At 34.9% G+C, this 27,059-nt stretch overlaps 1 protein-coding gene across 2 annotated transcripts in view; it reads right to left on the reverse strand.

Moving 5' to 3' along the window:
- The window catches only part of LOC137251092 (uncharacterized), a 320,986-nt gene that overhangs the window by 173,249 nt on the left and 120,678 nt on the right, over positions 1 to 27,059 (reverse strand). Inside the window, exons 1-2 of one of the 2 annotated variants that reach the window (XM_067785074.1) lie at positions 23,918 to 24,256; positions 16,764 to 17,077 (exon numbers count right to left, since the gene is read on the reverse strand). The exons of the other annotated variant lie outside the window; for it this stretch is intronic. Of the exons in view, the coding sequence (XP_067641175.1) occupies positions 16,764 to 16,905 (142 nt within the window). The 5' untranslated portion in view covers positions 16,906 to 17,077; positions 23,918 to 24,256. Of the gene's footprint in view, positions 1 to 16,763; positions 17,078 to 23,917; positions 24,257 to 27,059 lie in introns of those variants that run through there. 2 annotated transcript variants of the gene reach the window in all.

Consider the following 27,059-nt stretch of genomic DNA (forward strand, 5'->3'; position numbering starts at 1 on the left):
TGTTTCTCCTCGCGCGCTTGTGGTCTATCTCTCCCTTCTCCTTCTTACTTTTCGTGTTTTTCAATGTTTTTAAGGTGTTTTATCGATGCTATTGACCCTTTGTCAGATATTTGTCGGCCAAATTCCGAAAAATTGCGCGGATAAAGTACCCTCCTTTCGTTAGAAGCTTGGGATCGTCAGAGCTTCGCCTGCTTAATATATAGTTTACCCATAGCTTGTTGGGGTTGAAAATTAAGTTGGAGAAGCTAAAAACTCTGCTGGGAACATTTTAAAATGGTTACATTACACATCCCTTTGATTTCCCTTCCGCTATCCTCCTTTACTTCTGTTCTATATTGTTCTCCCTTTTTAACTGTCTTCTTAGTTTTCCAATTATCTTTTGTTTTTCCTGGTTTCTTAGTTTGGTTCCTCTCTCTCTCTTCTTTTCCAGCTTTCTAACCCGCCCCTTTTCCCGATCCTCTTCGGCTTCGCCTCCCTTATTTTTGCCTCACTCACTTACTGATCGTTTTTTTTTTCTACTCCATCAGACTTATCCTTTTCAGTATCCCTGTTCTTCTGCCTTTTCCTCTCAGTTTTCTTTTCACTACCCTGTTTCTTCTAAAACCCACTCTCTTCTTGCCTCTCAACTCCCTCCCTCCACCATCACTTTTTCGCTCACCCCTCCTTTCCACTCGTCTTTCTTCCTCTCTATTTTTTCCCCTCTTTCCATCCTCACTCGTTTTACCTTTTCACAATCTCCTTTCCATAAAGTTCTCCTCCTATTTTTATTTCCCAACTTTCTCTTTCCCTCTGCTTTTTCCCTTCTTTTTACGGCTTTTATTCTAGGATTCTACTCCAAGTAATGGATATATTCAAGGTGTGCTATGCGTACCATGCCAAAAGTCCTGGGTTCAAAGCCCGGGGAAAGCGACTTCAAAGTCTGTTCATAAGGATAAGAGAAACCGCCAGTAACTGTATGTGTTTACAATAAATCGCAACAACTCGAGTTTCAAAGACACCTATAGAAATGTTGTAAGCACGGAGGACTCAAAATTATCATGATTATGGTTCTTTCCAGGTTGCAAAACTCCTACAATAAATAAACGATTTTTGGCATTCATAGCCATAAAAACACATTTCAATTGTTTTAAGCAGCACGGTTGAGAAAAGTCCTAGCAAGGAGAAATATAGTCCAGGGACTAATAAAGAAAGAGAACGGGGAATAGTCACGTAATAGTGAGGAATCCCTTGAGGTGCTTCTCGATACACATTTCCCATCGGGAGATGGTTTAGAAGAGCCAGTAGAAAGCACACACACTTCGATCACGGAGCGGGTAGTGCCGGGTCTTGTGACCGATACCAAGATCGAATGGGCAGTGAAGACGTTTCCTAAGTTTAAATCGCCGGGCCCAGATGGTATATTCCCGGCCATGCTACAAGTTTCAAGTAGGGCGGTCGTGGAATGGCTTAAATTAATATTCGATAGGTGGATAAGACTGAATCATGTACCGCACTCTTGGAGAACTGCTCGTGTAGCTTTCCTACCAAAGGCGGGGAAGATCGGTCACGTGTATCTCAAAGATTATAGACCCATTATCTTAACATTATTTCCGCTCAAAACATTTGAGAGGTTGATATATGTGTACATAAAGTCTAACTTGGATGAAAAGCTGCTCTCCACAATACAACATGCGTACACCAAAGGCAAATCGGTAGATACCACATTGCATAGGGTGGTAATAAGCGTAGAGAAGGCCCTGTAATATAAGTTATATTCTATAGGAGTATTCTTAGACATTGCCGGGGCTTTCAATAATGTTTCTAAATGGGCGATTACATTAAAGTTCATCCAGCGTTAACCAGATGGATCAGCCCCATGTTAAATTGCAGGAAGATAACATCACAATGGGGATTGTATGAGGCCACGAAATCAGTCGACAGGGGAACGCCGCAGGGAGGGGTGCTATCACCTCTGCGGTCATCAACCAACTGCTCAGGCGATTTGATGAGGGACCCGTAAAATTTACGGCCTACGCGGATGACGTTGCAATTGTCATAAGTGGAAAGTGCGTTCCAACGATTAGCTCTTTGATAGATCGGGTGCTTAGGGATATTCATACCTGGTAATCAAATGTCGGGTTGAAATTCAATGCAGATAAGATGGATATGGTCTTGTTTACAAAGAGGTACAAGGTCCCAAATTGGATCAGGCCTAAGTTAGGAGGGGTGACCCTACAGGAGAAACCTTACACAAAGTATCTAGAAATCATCCTTGACAGTAAGCTGTCATGGAAACTCAACGTGGAGGAGAGGGTCAAGAGGGCCTCAACGGCACTTTATGCATGTAAAAGAATTCTGGGGTGTACGTGGGGCTTATCGCCCTCTCTTTTTCATTGGGTTTTTGCAGCGATTGTAAGCGCTATCCTATACTATGGAGTTATTGTTTAGTGGAAAGCCACACAAAAAGCAACATACCTCAAAAAATTAGAGGGGGTATGCAGACTATCAGCCCTGAAAACAACCCCGGCAGCTGCACTGTATGCCATTCTGCACATTCCACCTGTAGACCTGGTAGCAAAGGACATAGCGCTAACAACTGCAACCAGGCTCGGTGCCTCGGGGCAGCTTCACCGCCGACCATACGGCCATAGTCGTATAGCGTCATCAATCAAAAGACGAACAGACTACCTGATTCCCTGTCTGCGCTTCGAGGGCACTTTGGCGCAAGGTGGACGGTTGGCGCAAGGGTGCTCAAATGGCGGGCGAGGCGATACATGTGTACACAGATGGTTCCAAAATAATGGAAGGAGTAGGGTCTGCGGTATACTGTGCTGATCCGGAAATAAACAGATCCTACAGGCTGTCGGATTACTGTAACGTTTTCCAAGCAGAAATAGTAGCCGTAACCAAAGCAGTAGAAACCCTGGAAGAAATAGCCCAAGCTGCAATCGTGTTAACTTTTATATTGACAGTCAAGCAGCAATGAAGGCAATAATTTCACATACCACAGCTTCTAAATGCGTGTTAGAGTGTAAGCAGTCCCTGGAGAGAATCGGGACAGGGAGAAGCATACATATTGGGTCCCAGGGCATATGGGAATAGATGGGAATCAAAAGGCGGATGAACTAGCTAAAAAGGGCGCATCCCTTGGAGCTTGCTCCGTAGACGTCCCAATTAGATTGGGTAAAATTAACCGAAGGCCAGATGTGGACATGATCGACCAAGCAGGAAAGGCGTGGGTTCAAGCGCGGGGCTGTAAAGTGTCGAAGATTATATGCAGGTCTTACAACCTTAGACTAACAAAGTTGCTTCTATCATTAAAAAGAGAGGACTGTAGACTCATGACGGGTATTCTGACTGCACACTGCCTTCTAGCGTCACATGCCTTTAAATTAGGCTTGGTCAGTGATAGCAGATGTAGGAAGTGCGGGCTGGAGGAGGAAACGATCGAGCACGTTCTGAGCTCATGCCCTGCGCTTGCCAGGCTAAGACTCCAGCTATTATGAGTGATACAGCTATCAGAACTAGAAGCAGCAAGTGGCTTAAGTCCTAGGAAGCTTCTGGTATTTGCCAAGAGGACGGAGTTATTTTATAACATAGGTCTTGGTTTTTGATAGGGTTTTTCAGTTTGGTCGCTAAAACAAACTTCTGGTAACACTACGGATTTATTCAGTATATGTGAGGTCCTCATGGACCGGCCAGTTCAACCTAACCTAACCTAAGCAGCACATTGGCATTTAAAATATTAATAACAAAGTTTTTGTTTAGTTTGATGTATATTATTTCGGTTAAAGTTTATCACTTGGTATGCACGACCTATATGCAAAAATAAACATAATTTAGCAAAGCATGAAAAAATTAAAGCGAAGTAAAAAACTCCAAAATAAACTCTTAGTATAAAGTAATTAACCTATTGAACTTATGCTTAAATATTTTTGCAGCTCGGTTGTTATTGAATTTTAATTGGGCGCAATTGTTTTTTTTTTTTTGGCTATCCCAACGCAGAGTCAATAGCTTTGATAGGTTAATAACTAACTGCGCTGCGATGACGGCCGAAATTACGTCGGCATCGAATTGGGTACCAACCGAGCTAAATGGTTGTCTAGTATTCTTACATTTTTTTGTTACGAATACGCTGTCTGGAATGTTTATAGTGGGTCAAAATGTTTAGCTTATAATTAAAATTGCCCTTTTTGCAGCGCAAGTTCGTTGCTTAAGTCTTTCGTATTTTTATACTCAGCATGCTTTGTACACAGGGTAAATTAACTTTGATTGGATAACGGTTGGTTTTACAGGTATACAGGAAACGAGATATATATAGACTTCCATATATCAAAATCATCAATATCGTAAACAAAATTTATAAAGCCATATCCGTTCTTCCGTCCGTTAACACGACAACTTTAGCAAATATTGAGATATCTTCACCAAATTTGGTGACAGTGAAATTTCAAATATTTGAAAATGGGCGTGGCATAGCTCCTTTTTTGACCAAGCAATTTTCTATGTTTCCGAAGCCATAACTCGAAGAAAAATTAACGTATCGTAATAAGATTGGTTGCACATATTTTCCTTATAGCAGGAAATATTTCTAGTAAAAATGGACGGGATCGGTTAAAGACCACGCCCACTTTTATATAAAAAGGATGTTTGAAAGGGCTTTTTTCAAGGGTTTTTGTATCAATGATATTTCATTCACCAAGTTTTATTGTAAAAGAGGAAATTGGGAGACGTTTTTTTTCCTAATGACGTTGCGACGCCCCTATGCCGATCGGGCATTACACAACATTTCTAGAGCCTCAAAAAAAAATAGCTTGTATCAAAATTCGAAAATTTAAATTAAAAATTAACTGTTTAATTGAAACTCTCGCTGAGTATATAATGTTCGCTTACACCCGAACTTAGATACCCTTATTTGTTTATCTTGTATTGAAATGCGCTGATTGCAAGTGCTTGGCAGTTGCTGCAACAAATTTAGTTGCTTGGAGAATAGTTGTTTTTTTTTTCCGGTAATGAAAAAGCTCAAAAAGCTATGAAAAAGAAACTAAACAAATAAATTCCCAAAAATAAAACATTAAAAAAAATAAACAAATTAATTAAAACAAGTAAGGACGGGACTGTTTTCCGCTGTGGTGAAGACTTCATACCTTTCATGAATGGGGCTGAACAATAAACTTATCCGATTCGTAATATCCAAGTAAGATAAATATAAAATAGAAAATAGGTAGGTACTTTGTGTGAAGATGCAAAGTTTCACGTTTTTTGTGGTCTGCATGAAATAGCTATGACCATGAATCACAATATATGACGTAAACGTAAGTAATTCATGAAACTTGAAGCTTCTAGCCATTAAAAATCGGCAAAAAGGACATTTTATATGGGGTATATAACTAATATATATATATACCACCGATCTCTATGATTTTGTCAGACAATAATATATGCTATATACGTAAGCATTTGCCGAAATTTGAAGCTTTTAGCTGTTAAAAAGGGGGCAGAAATTACGAAAGTTTTTTTTCTGAAAAATCGGTTGTATGGGACATATATGCTATAATGTTCCGATCCGGCCGGTTCCGACAAATGTCTGGTCAGACACCTAAATATACCCGTTCACCAAATTTTATCAACATATCTCAAAAATTGAGGGACTAGTTTGCATACAAACAGACAGACGGACAAACCGACATGGCTAAATGAACTCAATTCTTCATCGTGATCATTTCGGTATAGCTTTTGCGCGTGCGTCCATCTATTTTCCTTTACGGACTTACAATTTTGAGATTCATGGCAAAGTTAATATACCATTTCATTTTAATGAAAGGTATAAATTGACTATTGAAAATGAATTGTAACAAAAGTTTTGGAATTAGGCTGCAACATACCACACATATGTACTTATGTACATATGTACGGCTATTGTATATGGCAAGTGAATCTTCACTTTTTCACATTTTTCATTTTGCTTAATTAAAAAAAAAAATATTTGCTATGTTAAATTTTCTTAAAGCAGTCCAAGCGTGTGAGCGCCGAAAGTGCCTATAGGCAATTGTTTTCTCTTTATTTATTTCGTATGTAATTGCATGCTATTTTTAAACAACCAAATACTTAACAAATGGCAGAAGATGTATTTGAAGCAAGTGGAAAAACACCTCTTTTGTTTAATAAACTCCTCCTCCTCGTGCAGGCAGTGAAAGTTAAAAAAAATCAGTTAATGTGAAATTAATTTTACATTCATTGTATGAGAGGAGCCGTATAGATAATGATTAGAAACATGCAGAAGGCAAGACAATGAAGTTTTCGTAACACATTGGCACACTTACGTAAATATCAGCATACAAAACATCGGCATATTTGCGGTATAAGCAAAAAAGGAAGATGTATTATGTAAGTGTGAAATAGTAAAAAAAAAATGACCAACAATACCACCAAGCCAAGCAAGTAAGGCTAAGTTCGGCTGTAACGGAACATTACATACTCAGCTGAGAGCTTTGGAGACAAAATAAGGAAAAGTCACCATTTAGCAAAATGAACCTACAGTAACCCTGAAATGTGTTTTTATGACATGGGTTTCTAATGGAAGGTATCAAAGAGTATTTTAAAAGGGAGTAGACCAGTTCTATAGGTGGACGCCATTTCAGGATATCGCCATAAAGGTGTACAAGGGGTGACTAGAATGTCTTTGTACGATATGGGTATCACATTAAAGGCACTAATGAGGGTTTTTAAAGGGAGTGGCCCTTAGTTGTATATGTGAAGGCGTTTTCGAGATATCGACGAAAATGTGGACCAGGGTGGCCCAGAACATCATCTGTCGGGTACCGCTAATTTATTTATATATGTAATACCACGAACAGAATTCCTGCCAAGATTCCAAGGGCTTTTGATTTCGCCGTGCAGAACTTTTTCATTTCCTTCTACTCAATATGGTAGGTGTCACAACCATTTTATAAAGTTTTTTCTAAAGTTATATTTTGCGTAAAAAAAAAACAATCCAATCACCATGTTTCATCACATTTTTCATATTTGGTATAGAATTATGGCCTTTTTTTTCATTTTCTCGTAATTTTCGATATCGAAAAAGTGGGCGTGGTCAAAGTCTGATTTTGGCCATTTTTATACCAAGATAAAGTGAGCTCAGATAATTACGTGGACTAAGTCTAGTAAAGATATATCGATTTTTGCCCAAGTTATCGTGTTAATGGCCGAGCGGAAGAACAGACGGTCGACTGTGTATAAAAACTGGGCGTGGCTTCAAACGATTTCGTCCATTTTCACAGAAAACAGTTACCGTTATAGAATCTATGGCCCTACCAAATTTCACAAGTATTGGTAAATTTTTGTTCGACTTATGGCATTAAAATTATCCTAGACAAATTAAATTAAAAAGGGTGGAGTTACGCCCATTTTGAAATTGTCTTTTTTTTTTGTATTTTGTTGCACCATATCATTACTGGAGTTGATATTGACATAATTTACTTATGTACTGTAAAGATATTAAATTTTTTGTTAAAATTTGACTTAAAAAAAAATTTTTTTTTTTTAAGTGGGCGTGTTCGTCGTCCGATTTCGCTAGTTTTTATTTAGCATATATACAGTAATAGGGGTAACATGCCTGCCAAATTTCATCATGATACCTTCAACGACTGCCAAACTACAGCTTGCAAAACTTTTAAATTACCTTCTTTTAAAAGTGGGTGGTGCCACGCCTATTGTCCAAAACTTTACTAGTTTTCTATTTTGCGTCATAAGGTCAACGCACCTACCAAGTTTCATCGCTTTATCCGTCTTGGGTAATGAATTATCTCACTTTTTCGGTTTTTCGAAATTTTCGATATCGAAAAAGTGGGCGTGGTTGTAGTCCGACTTCGTTCGTTTTAAATAGCGCTCTGAGATGAGCGCCCAGAAATCCACATATCAAATTTCATCAAGATACATCGAAATTTACTCAAGTTATCGTGTTTACGGGCGGACGGACGGACGGACATGGCTAAATGAATTTCTTTTTTCGCCCAGATCATTTTGATATATAGAAGTATATATCTATCTCGATGAGTTATCACACAATTAAACAAAAGAAATAATCAAATATGAATACCTTTGATGATCAAAAACTGAATATAGTTTTTCAATCACATCTTGGAATCACATTTGAATCAAATGTGTTTATTTTAGGTGATCAAAAATTTATAATCATTTTTAATTCAGCTTTCTGAATCTTTTCTGACTATATTTGTTCACTGAATAATGAATTTTATACTTATTGAAATTTTACTTTTCATTAAAACTTTTATTTTTTTCACATACACACATTTTTTCAATCATGAAGTTTAGAAAAAATATGCATATAAAAATTTTATTATTAAGATATTCTTCAAGAAAATATAATGCAAATGCTGCTCGTCAACGAAGACTTCCCCAACCATTTCTCCACCTTCAGCTTCCCAGAAAATATATAATAGTTGGACAATACAAAGGTTGTGAGCTATTTGAATTCCAGGTAACTGAAACTCTCTTAACATATGTATGTACCTGGATATATCTTCAACATCCCGTACCGTATCGTATTTTAAGATATTGACGATCATAGCTGATGTTGGATGTTGTAGTCGCAGGTGTATATCGGTCAAGTTTGTTTGCGAGTGATCTGTGGTTCAAATAGCTCACTTCCGCATACTTTCTTTCCCTGATGAAATAAGATTATTATGTTGTATCTTATTTTGAATGAGATATGAAAAATAAATGCATCATAATCGCATTCAAAAATGATTCAAAAATCTCAATCAAAACGAAAGTATGAATAAAAAGCATTTCGAAATAGGAATCATAAATGATTATTCAAGAATAATCACATTTAAGGTACATTTTTCTCCCGACGATACATTAATTTTCGAACAGAAAATGCGTTTAAATTTGAACGTTTTTAATCATCTTTGGGTATGATATTTAAATATTTTTCGATTAAAATGTTCAAGAAATGCTGGCTGGGTATTAACTTATAGTATTAGTTAGGTTTTGTAAACAAAATTTTTTTATTGTTGTGTAATAAGAAAGCGATGGTACTGCGGTAAAGCTAAAATAAAAATTAATCAAGCCATACATTTAATTCAATTGAAAAGAGTTTGAAATATCAAAAAAAATATTATTGATTAAATTTGAGGCCTGGCCGCAGTGGCGAAGAAATAATTGAAACGCTTGTGGCTAAAATTTTGATGGAGGCTGTGGATGCGCTTAAAGAACTCACCAAAGTGTAAAGTTTTTACTCTTTGTAACTAAGAACACGAGCTTTGTTTTTGGTCTTATTTGATTGGACACACACCCAGCGGATGGAATAAGAACTGGCGGTGAGATTTAATGAAATTAGTTGGGTGGATTACTTAGCTCGCACACGGAAATTGTCGGATGTCGGTGGCTAGCTTTAGGTGCAGGCCGATACTACACCTTTTTCAACTGTTTCTGCGAAAAAGAGAAAATGTATTTGACAAAAAAGCAAATGTATGTCAGAAAAGGCTAAAGGTATATAAGAAATGGGCAAATGTATTTGGAAACAAGTAAGGAAGGCTAAGTTCGGGTGTAACCGAACATTACAAACTCAGCTGCCAAATACAGCTTGCACAACTTTTTCATTACCTACTTCTGAAAGTGGGCGGTGCCACGCCCATTGTCCAAAATTTTACAAATTTTCTATTCTGCGTCATAAGTTCAACCCATCTACTAAGTTTCAACGCCTTTCCCGTCTTTGGTAATGAATTTTCGCACTTTTTCGGTTTTTCGAAATTTTCGATATTGAAAAAGTGGGCGTGGTTATAGTCCGATTTCGCTGATTTTAAATAGCGATCTGAGTTGGGTACCCAGGAACTCACATACCAAATATCATTAGCATACCTCAAACCTTACTCAAGTTATCGTGTTTACGGACAAACGGACGGACGGACGGACATGGCTAATTGAATTTCTTTTTTTGCCCAGATCATTTTGATATATAAAAGTCTATATCTACCTCCATTAGTTTATGTCTTTACGGGGTACCGTTATGCGACTAAAATTAATATACTCTGTGAGCTCTGCTCAGCTGAGTATAAAAATTCAAAAGAATTTGAAAACTAAGCAAATGTATTTAAGAAATATGCAAATGTATTGAGGAAACATCAAATGTACTTCAAAAAAAATATAATATAATATAATAATATATATAATAAATAAATATAATCGATAAATATCTTGATTTGTTCTGAAATACATTTGCCCTTTTCTTAAATATATATGAACTTTTCTGAAATTCATTTACATTTTTCTTATTATATTTGCCCGTTTCTAAAAAAATATTCACCTATTTCCACCTGGCGACCGCCATGGTGTGATGGTAGCGTGCTCCGCCTAAACACCGAAGATCATGGGTTCACGCCCAGGAGAGAACAAAATCAAAAATTTATAGAAGGAAGTTTTTTCAATTAGAAGAAAACTTTTCTAAGCGGGTTCGCCCCTTGTCGGTGTTTGGCAAGCACTCCGAGCGTATTTCTGCCATGAAAAGCTCTCATTGAAAACTCATCCGCCTTGCAGATGCCGTTTGGAGTCGGCATAAAACAAGTAGGTCCCGTCCCGCCAATTTGTAGGAAAAATCAAGAGGAGCACGACGCAATTTGGAAGAGAAGCTCAGCCTAAAATCTCTTCGGAGGTTATCGCGCCTTACATGTTTTTTATTTCTCAAACAACTTTGCCTTCTTCTCAAATACAGCTGGAAAAGATGTAGTAGATATAATGGATTAGATTAACTCATATCTGATCCACCAGATAATGCTGGTATCGCTGGAGCTTTTTCTTTCGATGTTTGGAACAGCTCCTACAAGCCACTCAAAAGTCGCCATTCTACCGAATGCTACCAACGTAATCCCATTGTACCACCCCGCTAACTAGAAGAGCCGTTTTCTCGGTGTGCTCCGCAACATCTTGACAATGAAGCTTAGAAGCAGCCTCTGCTGTCCGTATACATTCAACTTTTGGTCGACTTCTTGCCACAAGAACTTCTCCATCAATTCGAACCACATTCAGTTACTGCCTCTTTTATCCTATAGGGAGAGCCGACGCTTTGATGTAATTTCCTTTTGGCGTATCACCCTCTTCACTCGATCTCTCCGCAGCTGCCATGTCTGAACTATTTTATCCCAATTTCTGACTTTGAGTTTTTGAGGTGTTTGTTTCCTCGAAATTGGGGTTTCTCTGTCTTTCAATTTTACATAATCATCGTGCAGCTAACGGCTATAGACCTCAAAGAGTGCGAAAAGACAAGGTACATAGTTCCCATAAATCGGTGGTAACAGACTAAGTATGAGAGTGAAAACGTTCATTTCGTGCCGGGAAATTTTTTTCGTATTTCTTCCGACAAACTTCATTGCACAGACCTGTGTGTGCATTTTGCGTGCACCAAAGTGTTGTTCCTATTCAATATTAGGATCTTGAAGAATACTTTCATCCAGGGCCCTAAAGTTGTTCAATTTTCACTCATTTATTGGTACCATCCATTTAACTACTCTTGTTGATATTGTGGATTTTGCTGTTTTGAATTTAGCGGCGTAGCCTACACAATCATGGGTATCTAATAACTTATAGAGTGTAATATAAATATGTAAGAGTTTATTTCTCTTTTTTTATTTCGAGAGGTCTAACAAATGTACAATGGTCTATATTATATAGCAATCTGCTACACAAACTGATTGAGACGTCAGCTGTCAGTTTAAAATGAGCATTGCGTGGCTCTATATCGGCCTCTAGCGAATGTTGATTAATAAAAGAAGTTAGATGGCACGCAATTTGAGTAAAACCATTAAAAAATCAAAAAGCGATTGATTGAAAAATTGTGTTTTAAAATTCCCCAAATAAAAAAACGATAAATTCAAATTAGAGTCTAACAAAACAACTCTCCTCTAAGCCCACACAAATAAAGCTCTACGCCTTATCGCATTTCAGTAATTGCCAAACTTTCCTCCTCAAATATTAAATGCTTTTGAAAAGTAGCAAAATTAGGGATAACGCCTTTTCATTGTTTTAAATTTTGAATGTCACTTAATAACTTTCTCCGTCAATATCTTGATGCATAAAAATTTACGTCTAGCGGTAAATTACAGCAATAACTTTATGTTACCAGCAAATCAATCTTGCCTAATAAATAAGCAATAAAATTCTAATGAATATTGCCGCCACTAATTAGCAAAATTGTGTGAAATGTACTTTTTTTATTAAGAAAATGTGTAGGTAGATAATTTGTGATAAAACAAAAACATAAACTTGCTAACAAGCAACACATACGGCTAACTAAAACTTAAATCGATAAATATGTTTGCATTGTTTATATTATGTATTCAAATCTTAATTAATTTTGATTGAATAATATGTATTTAAATAACATTTGAAAGAAATAAATATTAGTTGAATTTTTTTATTGTTTACATTTTTGTTGAATTGTTATCTCTTAATTATACTCAGCTGAGCAGAGCTTACAGGGTATATAAATTTGGTACCCCGTAACGGCATAAACTAATCGAGATAGATATAGACTTCTATATATAAAAATGATCTGGGCGAAAAAAGAAATTCATTTAGCCATGTCACTTCGTCCGTCCGTCCGTCCGTCTGTCCGTAAACACGATAACTTGAGTCAATTTTGAGGTATCTTTATGAAATTTGGTTGTAAGCTCCTGGGCATTCATCTCAGATCGCTATTTAAAATGAACGATATCGGACTATAACCACGCACACTTTTTCGATATCGAAAATTTCGAAAAACCGAAAAAGTGCGATAATTCATTACCAAAGACGGTTTCATCGCTTTAGAAACTTGGTAGGGGGGTTTAACTTATGACGCAGAACAGAAAATTAGTAAAACTTTGAACAATGGGCGTGGCACCGCCCACTTTTAAAAGAAGGTAATTTAAAAGTTTTGCAAGCTGTAATTTGGCAGTCGTTGAAGATATCGTGATGAAATTTGGCAGGAACGTTACTCCTATTACTATATGTGATCTAATAAAAACTAGCAAAATCGGATGACGAACACGCCCACTTTTAAAAAAAAAACTGTTTAAGTCAAATTTTAACAAAAAATTCAATATCTTTATCTAATGATATGGTGTAACAAAATACAAAAACAAAAGAAAATTTCAAAATGGGGTTGGCTCCGCACTTTTTCATTTAATTTGTCTAGAATACTTTTAATACCATAAGTCGAACAAAAATTTACCAATCCTTGTGAAATTTGGAACGGGCATGGCATAGCTTCTACGACGATATCTGTTTTCTGTGAAAATAGGAGAAATCGGTTGAAGCCATGCCCAATTTTTATACACATTTTGTCCTTCCGCTTGGCCGTTAACAGGATAGATTGAGCAAAAATTGATACATCTTTACTAAACTTAGTTCACGTACCTATCTGAACTTACTTTTTCTTGGTAGAAAAAATGGGTGAGATCCGACTTGAACACCCTTCTTTTTCGATATGAAAAATTACGAAAAATTAAAAAAATGACACAATTCTATACCAAATACGAAAAAAGGGAGGAAACATGGTAATTGGATTGTTTTATTGACGCAGAATATAACTTTAGAAAAAAACTTTGTAAAGTGGGTGTGACACCACCATATTACGTAGAAGAAAATGAAAAAGATTTGCAGGACGAAATTAAAAGCTCTTGAAATCATAGCAGGAATACAGTATGACATATATAAATAAATCAGCGGTAACCGACAGATGATGTTCTGGGTCACCCTATTTCGCATTTTGGTCGATATCTCGACAACGCCTTCACATATACAACTAACGGCCACTTCCTGTAAAAACTCTCGTTAATACCTTTAATTTGATACCCATATCGTACAAACACATTACAGAGTCACCCTTGGTCTACCTTTATGGATATTTCTCGAAAAGGCGTCCACCTAAAGAAATATGGCCCACTCCCTTTTAAAATACCCTTTAATACCTTCCATTTGATATCCATATCATACAAACACATTCCAGGGTTACCTTAGGTTCATTTTCCTATATGGTGATTTCCCCTTATTTTTCCTCCAAAGCTCTCAGCTGAGTATACGATGTTCGGTTACACCCGAACTTACGCTTCCTTACTTGTTTTATATTTTGTGGTTGTTTCGGTGATATAATTAAGTGATGAAATCGTTTATACCTGTGTGTATATAGTTATTTACATATTAAATTTGTGAATATATTTAGTTTAAATAAATTTTATAATTTGGTAACAATTTCGTAACATTTTAATTGATTTTGTACGATATTTATCGCTAGCTCTATAATTGGTTCATGGTCAAGATTTCTGAAAAATATGTATGCAGTTGTTAGCGAAAGAAGTAGGGAAGGCTATGTTCGGGTGTAACCGAACAATACATATTCAGCTGCCAAATTATAGCTTACAAAACTTATAAATTACCTTCTTTAAAAGTGAGCGGTGCCACGCGCGTTGGCCAAAATTTTACTAATTTTCTATTCTGCGTCATAAGATCAACACACCTACCAAGTTTCATCGCTTTCTCCGTCTTTGGTAATGAATTATCGCACTTTTTCGGTTTTTCGAAATTTTGATATCGAAAAAGTGGGCGTGGTTATAGTCCGAATTCGTTCATTTCAAATAGCGATCTGAGACGAATGCCCAGCAACTTACATATCAAATTTCATTAAAATACCTCAAATGAATTTCTTTTTTCGCCCAAATCATTTTGATATATAGAGGACTTATATCTATCTCGATTAGTTTTTACCGTTACGGGGTACCGTTATGCGAACAAATTTAATATCCTCTGTAAGCTCTGCTTTGCTGAGTATAAAAACAAAGTTAAGCAAACCATTTTACATTTAAGCAAATTGATTTCAAAATATATATTTAATAATATTGTAACGAATTTACTGCAAATCCTCTTATTTGCAACCTTCTGCTAAGTTCGAATCACTAAACTGTTGAATAAATAACTCCAATATTGAATAATGGAAAAATTGCATTTATTAAAGTACTTCACAATAAATAATACTGCTATTGCTCGCCAGATAGCGTCTTAATCAAAACTGCTTGCAGCGCCTCTACTGTTCATGCCTTTTGTACTCTTTGATTTCCTCGTTGCATCTTCTAAACGCTTCTGTTCTGGAATCTACTAGTTGGTTATCTGCTATAATTATAACTACAGATGTACGTGTATAGCTCTCATATGCGCGTGTGTTTGTGAGCGACACTTCCTCAATTATAATTGCATATCTCAGATAAGATATCTGCATGTGTTTGTGCATTGCTTCTCTACTGCGTGTACATATGTGTATCCATAATGATTGAATTATTGATGTGACTTGAATCATTGCTTAGCTTCGGCTTAGAGATGATAGAATCCCTTAGTGCTGCTAATATTCGTTACAATATTATATTACTAGCATAAATTTTAAAAAGTTGTTACCTCTTCCCCCTTCTCTCTCCCCATTTTCCTTATCCTTCTATTCACTTCTCCGTCTTGTTCCTCACTCCTTTTCCGCTCCATTTATCCCTCTCTCTCTATCTTCGTCTAATTCTATCTCCTTCTCAGTCTCTTTCTCCTTTCCTCTTATCTCCTGTCTCTAGTCATGGTCGCAGTCCAAGTCCCAGTCCCAACACCAGCCCCAGTCGGTCACTGGTTGTAAATACTAATCTAGGCAAAGGGACCAAATCTCAGGCAAATCGAACCATGCATAGAATTTGTTCGAGTAGATCGGTCCCTGGTCCACTACCGCGTAAATAAATATCATTGATATTAATTTAGGCAAAGGGCTGCATACATACCAAATTTCAGGCAAATCGAACGGTGAATAAATTGTTTTCGAATAGGAAGGTCCATAGTCCGCTTCCAGAAAAGAAACTTCGCAGGAATGCTCTCTCAGTTGCTGTGAAGCTATGATGAGTAAAATAAAAATTTATGTAAGAAGGATTTTAGGTCCAGCTTCGCTTCCAATTTGCGTCGTGTTCCTTTTAATTTTTCTTACAAATTGAAAGGGCGGGACCTACTTGTTTTATGCCGACACCCAGCGGCATCTGCAGGACAGATGAGTTTTCACTAAGAGCTTTACATGGCAGAAGTACATTCGCAGTGCTTGCCAAACATTGCCGAGGGGCGACCCCACTTGGAAAAATTTTCTTCTAATTGAAAAAAAAATGTGTTTCTAAAATTTTGATGTTGCTTTGACCGGGCGTGAACCTAGGATCTACGCTGTGGTAGGCAGAGCACGGCAGCATCACACAAAGTATTTTTATCGGAACCCGCCTATGGAAGCAGAGTTAGAGAGCGGCCCCCAAACAGCTGTAGGGACCAGGTGGAAAAAGATTTAAATTCCTTTGGTGTTATCGGTTGCCGCCAGTTAGGCTAACGAAGAAGCCACTGTCGCATCTTGTTGGACGACCATGACTGTTTGAACAGTTTAGCGCCAATTAACTAGTATGTATCTGTCTTATATACTAGATTTATCATTGATCTACTCGCATTAATTATATTACTTCATCATACCCATATGTAGTTCACTGCCCTTTTGATAAAAGTTAAAAAAAGCGTATTCATTTTTACAAATACTTTCAGCATTTTGCTTACATAAGTAAATGTTTACAGATTACATAATTTCCAATATGCTAATTCAAAGACAACTAAATAAAAAATTTCATAATACAAAAACTTAAAATATTAACGACTTCAATAGTTAATTAAATCAGGCATTTAAATTAAATAAACTACATTTATCAAAGTCTCTAATTCCGGTTTTGCATTCAACTCACCTTTTTTAATAGCTTTTGGTGTTGCCTTAACCGTTGTTTTGGCGTCATCGGCAGCTTTTGCGGAAGCAGTAACGTCAACAATTTGTTGATGCAGTAAAAGTAAACAAATGCCAACAATTAATTGTTGCTTTGGAAATGCCATTTTTCAGTATTTGATGAAAGAGTAATCACACGGAGAGTCACAAGCGAAAGCAAATTAAAAACTAAAATAACGAAGATTAAAACGAAATTTACATAAAACGAGTTTTTTTTCTGTTTTAATTTATTAATGTTTTGTTTCAAAGAATTTCGTATGAAAAGTAACGGTAATTATGCTAAAAGAAAATAAATGTAATGAACGAAAATAAATATAAGAAAAAACAAAAAAAAGATTTTATTGACAAAGCAGGCAACAAAGAACAGAGAAATGCGTAATTATATGCAAATAAAAACAATCAAACCGTAACACCAAGTGAAAATTATAAAAATTTCACTTTTTCAAGAGAGAAACAAGTAAAAAACAAACAAAATTGCATGATGTGGCGATGCTGAATTTTATTATTTTTTTTTTTTTCACTAAACAAGTTTTTCACAGTTTGGTGGTAGCTGCCTACTTGGTGTAATTATTATTATAAACTTTTATTATTTTTTTAGTTATTTTTTTATTTGGTTTTTTGTACACATTCGTTATTTGTTTGTGTTTGTGGTCCAGTATGCTGTGATATGGCATGTGTGGGGTCAGTGTTGCGGCCAACGCACTTCAGTTCCGTAGATTAGCCGTGTAACATGAAATAGACGAGAATAATCAAAATCCCGGTAAGCGGTGGCTACTGTTCGTTGAAAGATAATTACAAGCAGAAAAAGTTGGTTATATTGCTGTTTTGGCTTGTAGATTAGTTTTGCACGAAACAATTTTTCTTTTTTGCGTCCACTTTATTTTATTTATTTTTTGTTAATTTACTTCTTGTTTATTTTGCATAAGTTTGTTTTTTCTTCAATTTTACTCCTCAATACACTTCAGGCTTGATTTGCAAAATTATTAACGCGTTTCGTAAATCCGTCAGTCAGCAAAATAGATGCCAATGAAAAAAAAATGCTTATAAGTTTCATTACAAAAAAAAACAAGAAAAACTAGCCTTAGCTGCATAAAACTAAAAACCCATGCAAAAATTATGAAAACCGACACTTTTCGCGGCTTTGCTAACTATTAGAGCATAAACTTATTGAATTCAATGCGTTCGCGTGCAAAACTGGTATGCAATATTTAATAAAAAAAATAATAAAATTATAAAAATAAAAATTAAAATATAACAGTGAAAAAATATGAACATAACAAACATATAAAAAAAGCGTTTTCAAAAACTATATACATACATACAAATAAAATGTAACAGAATAACAATAAAGAGCAAACAAAACTTATTTTGAAAAAAAAAAACAACGATGAAGATAATTTGGTGGATTGTTTAATATACCTCTTATTTTGGTTAAATATATATGAAACTTTTTAGTTATAACACTTTGAAAATAAAATACACAGCAATATATAAGAAAAATTTAAATAAGACATAAAAAAATAAAAAAAATGTAACAGCTATTTACCTCAATTCATTCTAGGCACATTTCAGTACAGAAATAAATGCATAATAAAGCATATCAAGATGTATGAAGTAAAAAAAAGTTGAAAATGTTTCCCCCTGGGTTTGAACACTTTCATTATAAAAAGTTCAAAAACTATAAAAAAAAATATTTTTCGGCACCCTGTAAAAGCAGCGAAATGGGCTTTTCTCTATGTTTTTAATATCTTATTTGCGATTTCCTTTTTGCACTGTGCTAATTACTAAAAAGATAATAATTTTTTACTCTGATAACAACATACGAATGATATCTGAATTATTTTTATATTTCTGTTGGAACGAATAAAGGATGCCAAAATTCCAGAGGAGAGGGCACATTTTCAACTTTTTCAGCGACATGCCCTAACGCATATTTCTTTTCGTATTTTTATACTCAGTTGAGCAGAGCTCACAGAGTATATTAAGTTTGATTGGATAACGGTTGGTTGTACATATATAAAGGAATCGAGATAGATATAGACTTCCATATATCAAAATAATCAGGATCGAAAAAAAATTTGATTGAGCCATGTCCGTCCGTCCGTCCGTCCGTCCGTCCGTCCGTTAACACGATAACTTGAGTAAATTTTGAGGTATCTTGATGAAATTTGGTATGTAGGTTCCTGAGCACTCATCTCAGATCGCTATTTAAAATGAACGATATCGGACTATAACCACGCCCACTTTTTCGATATCGAAAATTTCGAAAAACCGAAAAAGTGCGATAACTCATTACAAAAGACAGATAAAGCGACGAAACTTGGTAGATGGGTTGACGTTATGACGCAGAATAGAAAATTAGTAAGATTTTGGACAATGGGCGTGGCACCGCCCACTTTTACAAGAAGGTAATTTAAAAGTTTTGCAAGCTGTAATTTGGCAGTCGTTGAAGATATCATGATGAAATTTGGCAGGAACGTTACTACTATTACTCTATATGTGCTAAATAAAAATTAGCAAAATTGGATGAAGAACACGCCCACTTTTTAAAAAAAAAATTTTTTTAATTCAAATTTTAACAAAAAATTTAATACCTTTTCGAGATATCGTCATTAGGTTGGGCCAGGGTTGACTCTAGAATGTGTTTGTACGATATGGATATCAAATTAAAGGTATTAATGAGGGTTTTAAAAGCGAGTGGCCCTTAGATGTATATGTGAAGGCGTTCTCGCGATATCGACCAAATGTGGATCAGGTGATCCAGAAAATCATCTGTCGGGTACTGCTAATTTATTTATATATTCAATAACACTAACAGTATTCCTGCCAAGATTCCAAGGGCTGTTGATTTCGCCTTGTAGAACTTTTTCATTTTCTTCTACTTAATATGGTAGGTGTCACACCCATTTTACAAAGTTTTTTCCAAAGTTATATTTTACGTCAATAAACCAATCCAGGCGGCCACCGTGGTGTGATGGTAGCGTGCTCCGCCTACCACACCGTATGCCCTGGGTTCACACCCCGGGCAAAGCAACATCAAAATTTTAGAAATAAGGTTTTTCAATTAGAAGAAAATTTTTCTAACGGGGTCGCCCCTCGGCAGTGTTTGGCAAGCGCTCCGGGTGTATTTCTGCCATGAAAAGCTCTCAGTGAAAACTCATCTGCCTTGCAGATGCCGTTCGGAGTCGGCATAAAACATGTAGGTCCCGTCCGGCCAATTTGTAGGGAAAAGCAAGAGGAGCACGACGCAAATTGGAAGAGAAGCTCGGCCTTAGATCTCTTCGGAGGTTATCGCGCCTTACATTTATTTATTAAACCAATCCAGTTACCATGTTTCATCCCTTTTTTCGTATTTGGTATAGAATTATGGCATTTTTTTAATTTTTCGTAATTTTCGATATCGATAAAGTGGGCGTGCTTATGGTCGGATTTCGGCCATTTTTTATACCAAGATAAAGTGAGCTCAGATAAGTACGTGGGCTAAGTTTAGTAAAGATATATCGGTTTTTGCTCAAGTTATTGTGTTAACGGCCGAGCGGAAGGACAGACGGTGGACTGTGTATAAAAACTGGGCGTGGCTTCCACCGATTTCTTCCATTTTCACAGAGAACAGCTAACGTCATAGAATCTATGCTCCTACCAAATTTCTAAAGGATTGGTAAATTTTTGTTCGACTTATGGCATTAAAAGTATTCTAGACACACTAAATGAAAATGGGCGGAGCCACGCCCCTTTTGAAATTTTCTTTTATTTTTGTATTTTGTTGCATCATATCATTACTGGAGTTGAATTTTGACTTAATTTACTTATATACAGTAAAGATATTAAATTTTTTGTTAAAATTTGAATTTAAAAAAATTTTTTTTAAAAAGTGGGCGTGTTCTTCATCCAATTTTGCTAATTTTTATATAGCACATATATAGTAATAATAGTAACGTTCCTGCCAAATTTCATCATGATATCTTCAACGACTGCCAAATTACAGCTTGCAAAACTTTTAAATTACCTTCTTGTAAAAGTGGGCGGCGCCACGCCCATTGTCCAAAATCTTACTAATTTTCTATTCTGCGTCAAAACGTCAACCCATCTACCAAGTTTCATCGCTTTAACCGCCTTTGGCAATGAATTATCGCATTTTTTCGGTTTTTCGAAATTTTCGATATCGAAAAAGTGGGCGTGGTTATAGTCCGATATCGTTCATTTTAAATAGCGATCTGAGATGAGTGCTCAGGAACCTACATACCAAATTTCATCAAGATACCTCAAAATTTACTCAAGTTATCGTGTTAACGGATGGACGGACGGACGGACGGACGGACGGACATGGCTCAATCAAATTTTTTTTGGATCCTGATTATTTTGATATATGGAAGTCTATATCTATCTCGATTCCTTTATATATGTACAACCAACCGTTATCCAATCAAACTTAATATACTCTGTGAGCTCTGCTCAACTGAGTATAAAAAAATTGAAATTATTTGGTATTAAATTACTCTTATTACTTGAAATATTTTGGTATATATATTTAAACTACAAATACAACTGTACTGTACAATGTTTTTTAAAAACTATTCTTAGTGAAATAATAAAAAAAAATATTTAAAAAAATCTAATTTTAAAATTTTTTTTATTTGAAATTTTTTTCATATTGTTCTTAAAAAAAATTATATAGTAAAAAATTTGATTAAAAGAATATCAAAATAATTTTTCAAATATTTTGGTACATATTGATATTTGTAAAAAATTAGGAAATTATTAAATACATTTTTTCTTTGGAAATTTATTTTAAAACTTTAAAATATGCAAATCTGCCAAAATTGATGTATTTTTAAATATAAAAAAAAATTAGATAACTTTATTCACAATTTCAAAATAATAAATAAATAGTTTAAAATGATAAACTATTAAATTTCAATAAATAAAAAAATTTTTTGAAATGCTTTTTTGTATTAAGCTTAAGGGTATTACTCCGCTTAACAACAACAACATTAAAGTTTGAATTCAAACCCGTTTAAAGAATATTTACCTATAATTTTTTTGTTTGTGTCTTTTTTTAGATTTTTTAAAAATAACTAAAAAGTTAAAACTTGTAACTAAGTCGCAGTTCGGTCCAAAGATTTTCTTTTTCGGCCCAAATGAAGAGTGAAGGAAAATAAAAAACAAAAACTTTATTGAAATATGGTAGCAAATTCAAGCAAATCAAAAAAATATTTTATTATATAAATATTTATTTCAGACTTGCGTAAAAAAAAAATATTATAGAAAGTGAAAAGGGCAAAAAGTACCCCCAGCGGGTTAGGGGGTTAGAATATACACGTGGTAGGTATGCCTGTCGTAAGAGGCGACTAAAATACCAGATTCGAGGGGTTGTGTAGCACAACCTTTTCAGGTTGCCTGCGCAATATATAGCTTTTCCAAACCCAATTGTCAACCTAACCTTCGAGCGGCGAATCCCGTTTCACTAACAGACGAGGCTCTGGCGACACCAAGCTCCTCATGGAAGGGAGGGAGGTATGGCCATAAGGTTTAATGTGGCCATATAAATCGTTCCCGAGATGGTCGGGAGTTACCGGAGCATACCGGATATGTATCCGGCAAAGGACCATCACATCGATAACACTCCCCAAAGCCTTCGGGGAGCAACCTTATCGTTACAACAACAACAAGGGCACAAAGTTGCCTAAAGGAAGGAAGAAAATGAACTTAAATTTAGCAAACAAAGCAATGAAGTTATAAAACATTAAAAACAAAAATATAATTAATAAAAAAAAAATATTAATATTAATATAAAATAATAAAGTCATTGAAGGTGAAAAGGACAAAAAACCACATGCAAGAAAGGAAAAAAAAGAGAATAAAATATAAAAAAACAGCTATAATTCTAAAAGACTGAAAATTAACAAAAAATACAAAAATAAAAGATTATATACTATGAAAAGGGAAACTAAATTAATTTTAAATAAAAAGCAAAAACTACAAAAAAAATAACAATAATAAATGGAACAATATTTAAAAAAAAAATTAAAAAGCAGAGACTAAAATTTAAAAACGGACAAAAAAACTGGTATCGTCGAAAAAGAAATAAAAAAGGAAGTAAAACGGCAAAATAAATAAAAAATGTGTACTGCCTTAAAGAATATAAATATTGGAAATTAGCAAAGTAAAGATTTATTCAAAATTATATGTATTTTAGATTAATATCTGTTTACTTTATTTAATAATCTTCATTTTTTAGTAAATAAACCCTTAAAAAAGTAATATTTATTAAGTAGATAGATTGCTGAAGAAATAAAATCATTGCAAAAGCGCATAAATCTGCAAAAATCCTCTTAAGCCCATTTCAAGTGATTTTTATATTTTACATGCCATTGTAATTCAATGATCTATTACATATTTTTACAATTATTTTCTCGCTTAATAGCTATAATTATATTGCTTTTTTTTATAAGCACACTTAATTAATTTTATGTGCTTTTTATTGCAACATTTCATTTTTTTGCATTAATTCAAATTTTATGGCACGCGGAAATCGATAATTTGTCTGGCCACAAGTTTACATTACACTGAAGGAAAAAACACTATTTTCAAAATTTTGCAGAAAGAGTGCACCGTCACATTTTTGGGACCAAATTAAGTTCGCCGCCCATACATTCCATGTTTTATCTTCGGTCAATATTCATAAATTTTTCTTTCTACAAAAATCAACGATCGACACACAGCAAATAGCGATCTAAGATCACCACATAGCAACACTAATAACAATTTAATTGTCGTGCAAACAGCACTTTTTTGTTTTTTGAAATTGTGTGCATATTTTTGCATTTCCTTTTGTTGTGCGCACTTGTTCGCTATGTCTCCACAATTTGTTTTTTTTTTTTTTTTGTAGCCATTTTGCCACATTAGTGGCAAACAAAAAACACTTTCGATTTCAAACATTAACTGCATAATGACAACAACACTTTTACGAGCAATAATCCATAGTATCTGTTGTCAAAAAAAAACCTAAATATACAACCAACAATGGAGTGATGAATTTAATATTGATTGTAGCGATGAAACTTGTTGATGTGATAAACGTCACAGCTGCACAAATTTTACTAATATATTTGCTTTTACGTTTAAAACAGATGTAGTTACATTGATGCGACAATGCTTAAAACAAAAACTATTATCACGATTTTTTTGAATTTGTGGCACGTTTTTCAAGTTAAGCGCTTGAAATTTTGTTAAAACGTGAGCGAAAACATTATTGTTATTTTATTTTTATATGTCGCACTTAATCTATGATCATAATCAAATGATTGTATGCACTTCCCCAGTAGTTTTGTCTTGAAAAAAGTATTTTTTTATTTGCTTTTTTCACTTTTTCTTTTCTTTTTTTCACTCTTACATCAAACTTTCATAAACTTTTCTTTTTCTTCAACACCGTATTTAACTTACAAAACGATAAAACGCATGCGCCCTTCACGAAAGCGCAACACCGTCTGTTTGTTGCTTCACAGAAGTTGCTATGTTTTAAGTCGCTTGCTATTTTAATTTGGCACTCTCCAAGTCTCTATCTCACTATTCACTCGTGTTTGTTAGAAACAACTCTGAATCAATAATGAACACTCTCATGAGCGGATGAACTTTTTAGTGGCGATCATTGCCTCCAGTTTTTATGAATGAAAACAAAATTTTGCGTATTTTTTGTTTACTTCTCTATCATCTGTTTACTGCATTTTATTTTGTTTTGCTTCTGTTTACTATACCGTTGTTATACACCTGGCATGCTTTGATCAGCTGTTTTTGAACCGGTCATTTTATTAAACAACCATGCGATCGCTGTTATTTATCTACCTACGAGAAAATTTGTGCATGTGTGTATGTAGATATATTCGTTTGGGTGTTTTTGTTAAGCCGATAATGATAAAAAGCACATGTTGGTCATTCGTAGGCTGTTTGCCACAAACGGTAGTTTTTGACTGTTACTGTTTCCTTCAGTCACTCATCGAAGTTTATAAACTTTGCTTTTGGGAGTGTTTCAAAAAGAACAAAAGTAGATATGGATGTTTGATTTTATTTCCAGTGGTTATGTTTAAGAAAGTCCTGTCTGAATTGCTGGCTCGATGAAGCGCCGTCTTTCCAGTTATCAGACTCTGCCGTTTTTGAGGATAAACGTGATCGTTAACTGTGACTTCTCAGTCGCAATGATTTCTATCCGGAGCTGTGTTTGCACAGTGATACGAACATCATATAGTTGAAATCATAATTTCCAAACACGATTGCCAATAATGGCAATCACGACGATTTCCTCGAAGCTGTCGCTGTATTTATTGTGATCTATCATATGCTGGAACAAAATCATATAATGATTTGTGGCTATCTCTAACTGCACACATCGTGAAATAACTAATGAAAAATGTTTGACGAAAAGGTGGGGTTTCGCCCTATGGAATTAGAATTCTTTGGAAGACTGCTGGGATAGTAACTTAAGCTATGCGATCCTTTGGAAGATTTATACCACCAAATTTTCAAACCCTTCATCCTCATTACGTCAGTCCTATTAGATCAGGGCTCGGTTTCTGAAATAATTCATCTTCTTTTCTCCTAAAGGCAGACAGAATTACAATCGCTTTCAATTATTATTAAACGGAGGGTGACAGATATATTTCAAGAGCCTTCAAACGGTACAAATATCCCACATTCGCTTCTGCGCCATTAAGACACGATACACGCCGACCTAAATTATTGACCATCTTATTTTCCTATGAAATCTTCATAGATCACACTCTACACTGACTTACCAGACACGATCTTACTGATACTAAACTGGTAGCTCGAAAGCCGTTTGCATATACACTGAATTCTGAGGTCTCTACTAATACACTTAATTCTCTTAATGCACGCATACTAAATAGCAATATTACTCCGTGATCCGCGTAAACTAGTTACCATCTAACCCCATTTCTCGGGAGTTAACGCAGTATGCTCTCTGCAGCACAAGGCTCTAAAGAAGGTTGACAATAAACAACGCGAGGAGTCTGCGTCCTCAAATATCATGTGATCTCGCTTTCTGCTAACTCTATCCACTTTAGAATGGGCTATTCAATACCAGAATATTCTATTATTTACAATCGAACTTTATTGTAGGATCGCCTTTAGTCCAAAAATGCAGCTGAGGTAAAGTGAACAGTTGAGGCCTGCTCACAACCTTGAACCATACAACATTTTGCGGAAGTCTTTGGGATTATCATGATCCCATTTGTTAATCGAAAAAATCTCACCATTATCAAAGTCACATCTTTGGCTTTTTAATGCTGCGTGGTTTGAGGGGATATGAATATTCGTGATACGAAGTTATGCAGTATCCGACAAGGTGATAATACATTGTGTTAAATGGCATATTAACTAATCGTGTCCATTAATTATCAAACATTTCTGCTAAATACCACATTTATTCGATGGAACTACAAAAGATGTAAGTCAATTAGTAAAAACTTTTTGTAGGTACTTAAAATTACAGTCAATTGTTTTTTTTTTTTTTTTTTGTTGACATACGACATATTAATAGTTCAAGCTGAATTACAATAAACAAAATATTTGCGTTGAATTATTAATCACAAACTGTCAACGTGTTAAGAAATGAAGAAGGTCATTAATTAAACAAGCATTACTATATAAATTAACACTCCTTTATACATATGTAAACTAAAATTTGACTAATGACATGCAATGGTTGAACTATTGAAAGCTTAAACCTAAAATTCGTTATAACGGTGTCGGATTATGTAAATGCGTCTAAATTTTAATTTAACACCAAAAAATTCCCTTATTAATTAAAAATAAGCGTATACAAGCTAAAAAAAATTACAAAGTGAAAATAAAGCAAAAAAAAAAACACCAGTTAAGACCAGAAATTTCACGAGTTCAGGTACGACCTCATTTGAAGATTATTATTAATGGAATTTTGATAGTGAATTGGCAACGATCCAACTTCTTGCACAGAGGCAAAAACCATATAAGTAGTAGACGGATAAATATGTATATATTCACTTATACATGTATCAGCGCTTAAGTGTGTTTTTATATTATTTAAAAATAATTTTTAACAAGTACTTTAAATATCAACTATCACATCAACATCACATCACATCATATTGCATTAGTCACATGATATCCAGACAATTACATTGTAGTCGGTCATGCGCATAACATTCAATCAGTTTTATCAACATTTGTATTGGCACATTTATATGCACTGGATTAGTGGGGAATT

Source organism: Eurosta solidaginis, chromosome 4 (genome assembly GCF_040869045.1).
Source record: "Eurosta solidaginis isolate ZX-2024a chromosome 4, ASM4086904v1, whole genome shotgun sequence".
NCBI classification, from domain to species: domain Eukaryota; kingdom Metazoa; phylum Arthropoda; class Insecta; order Diptera; family Tephritidae; genus Eurosta; species Eurosta solidaginis.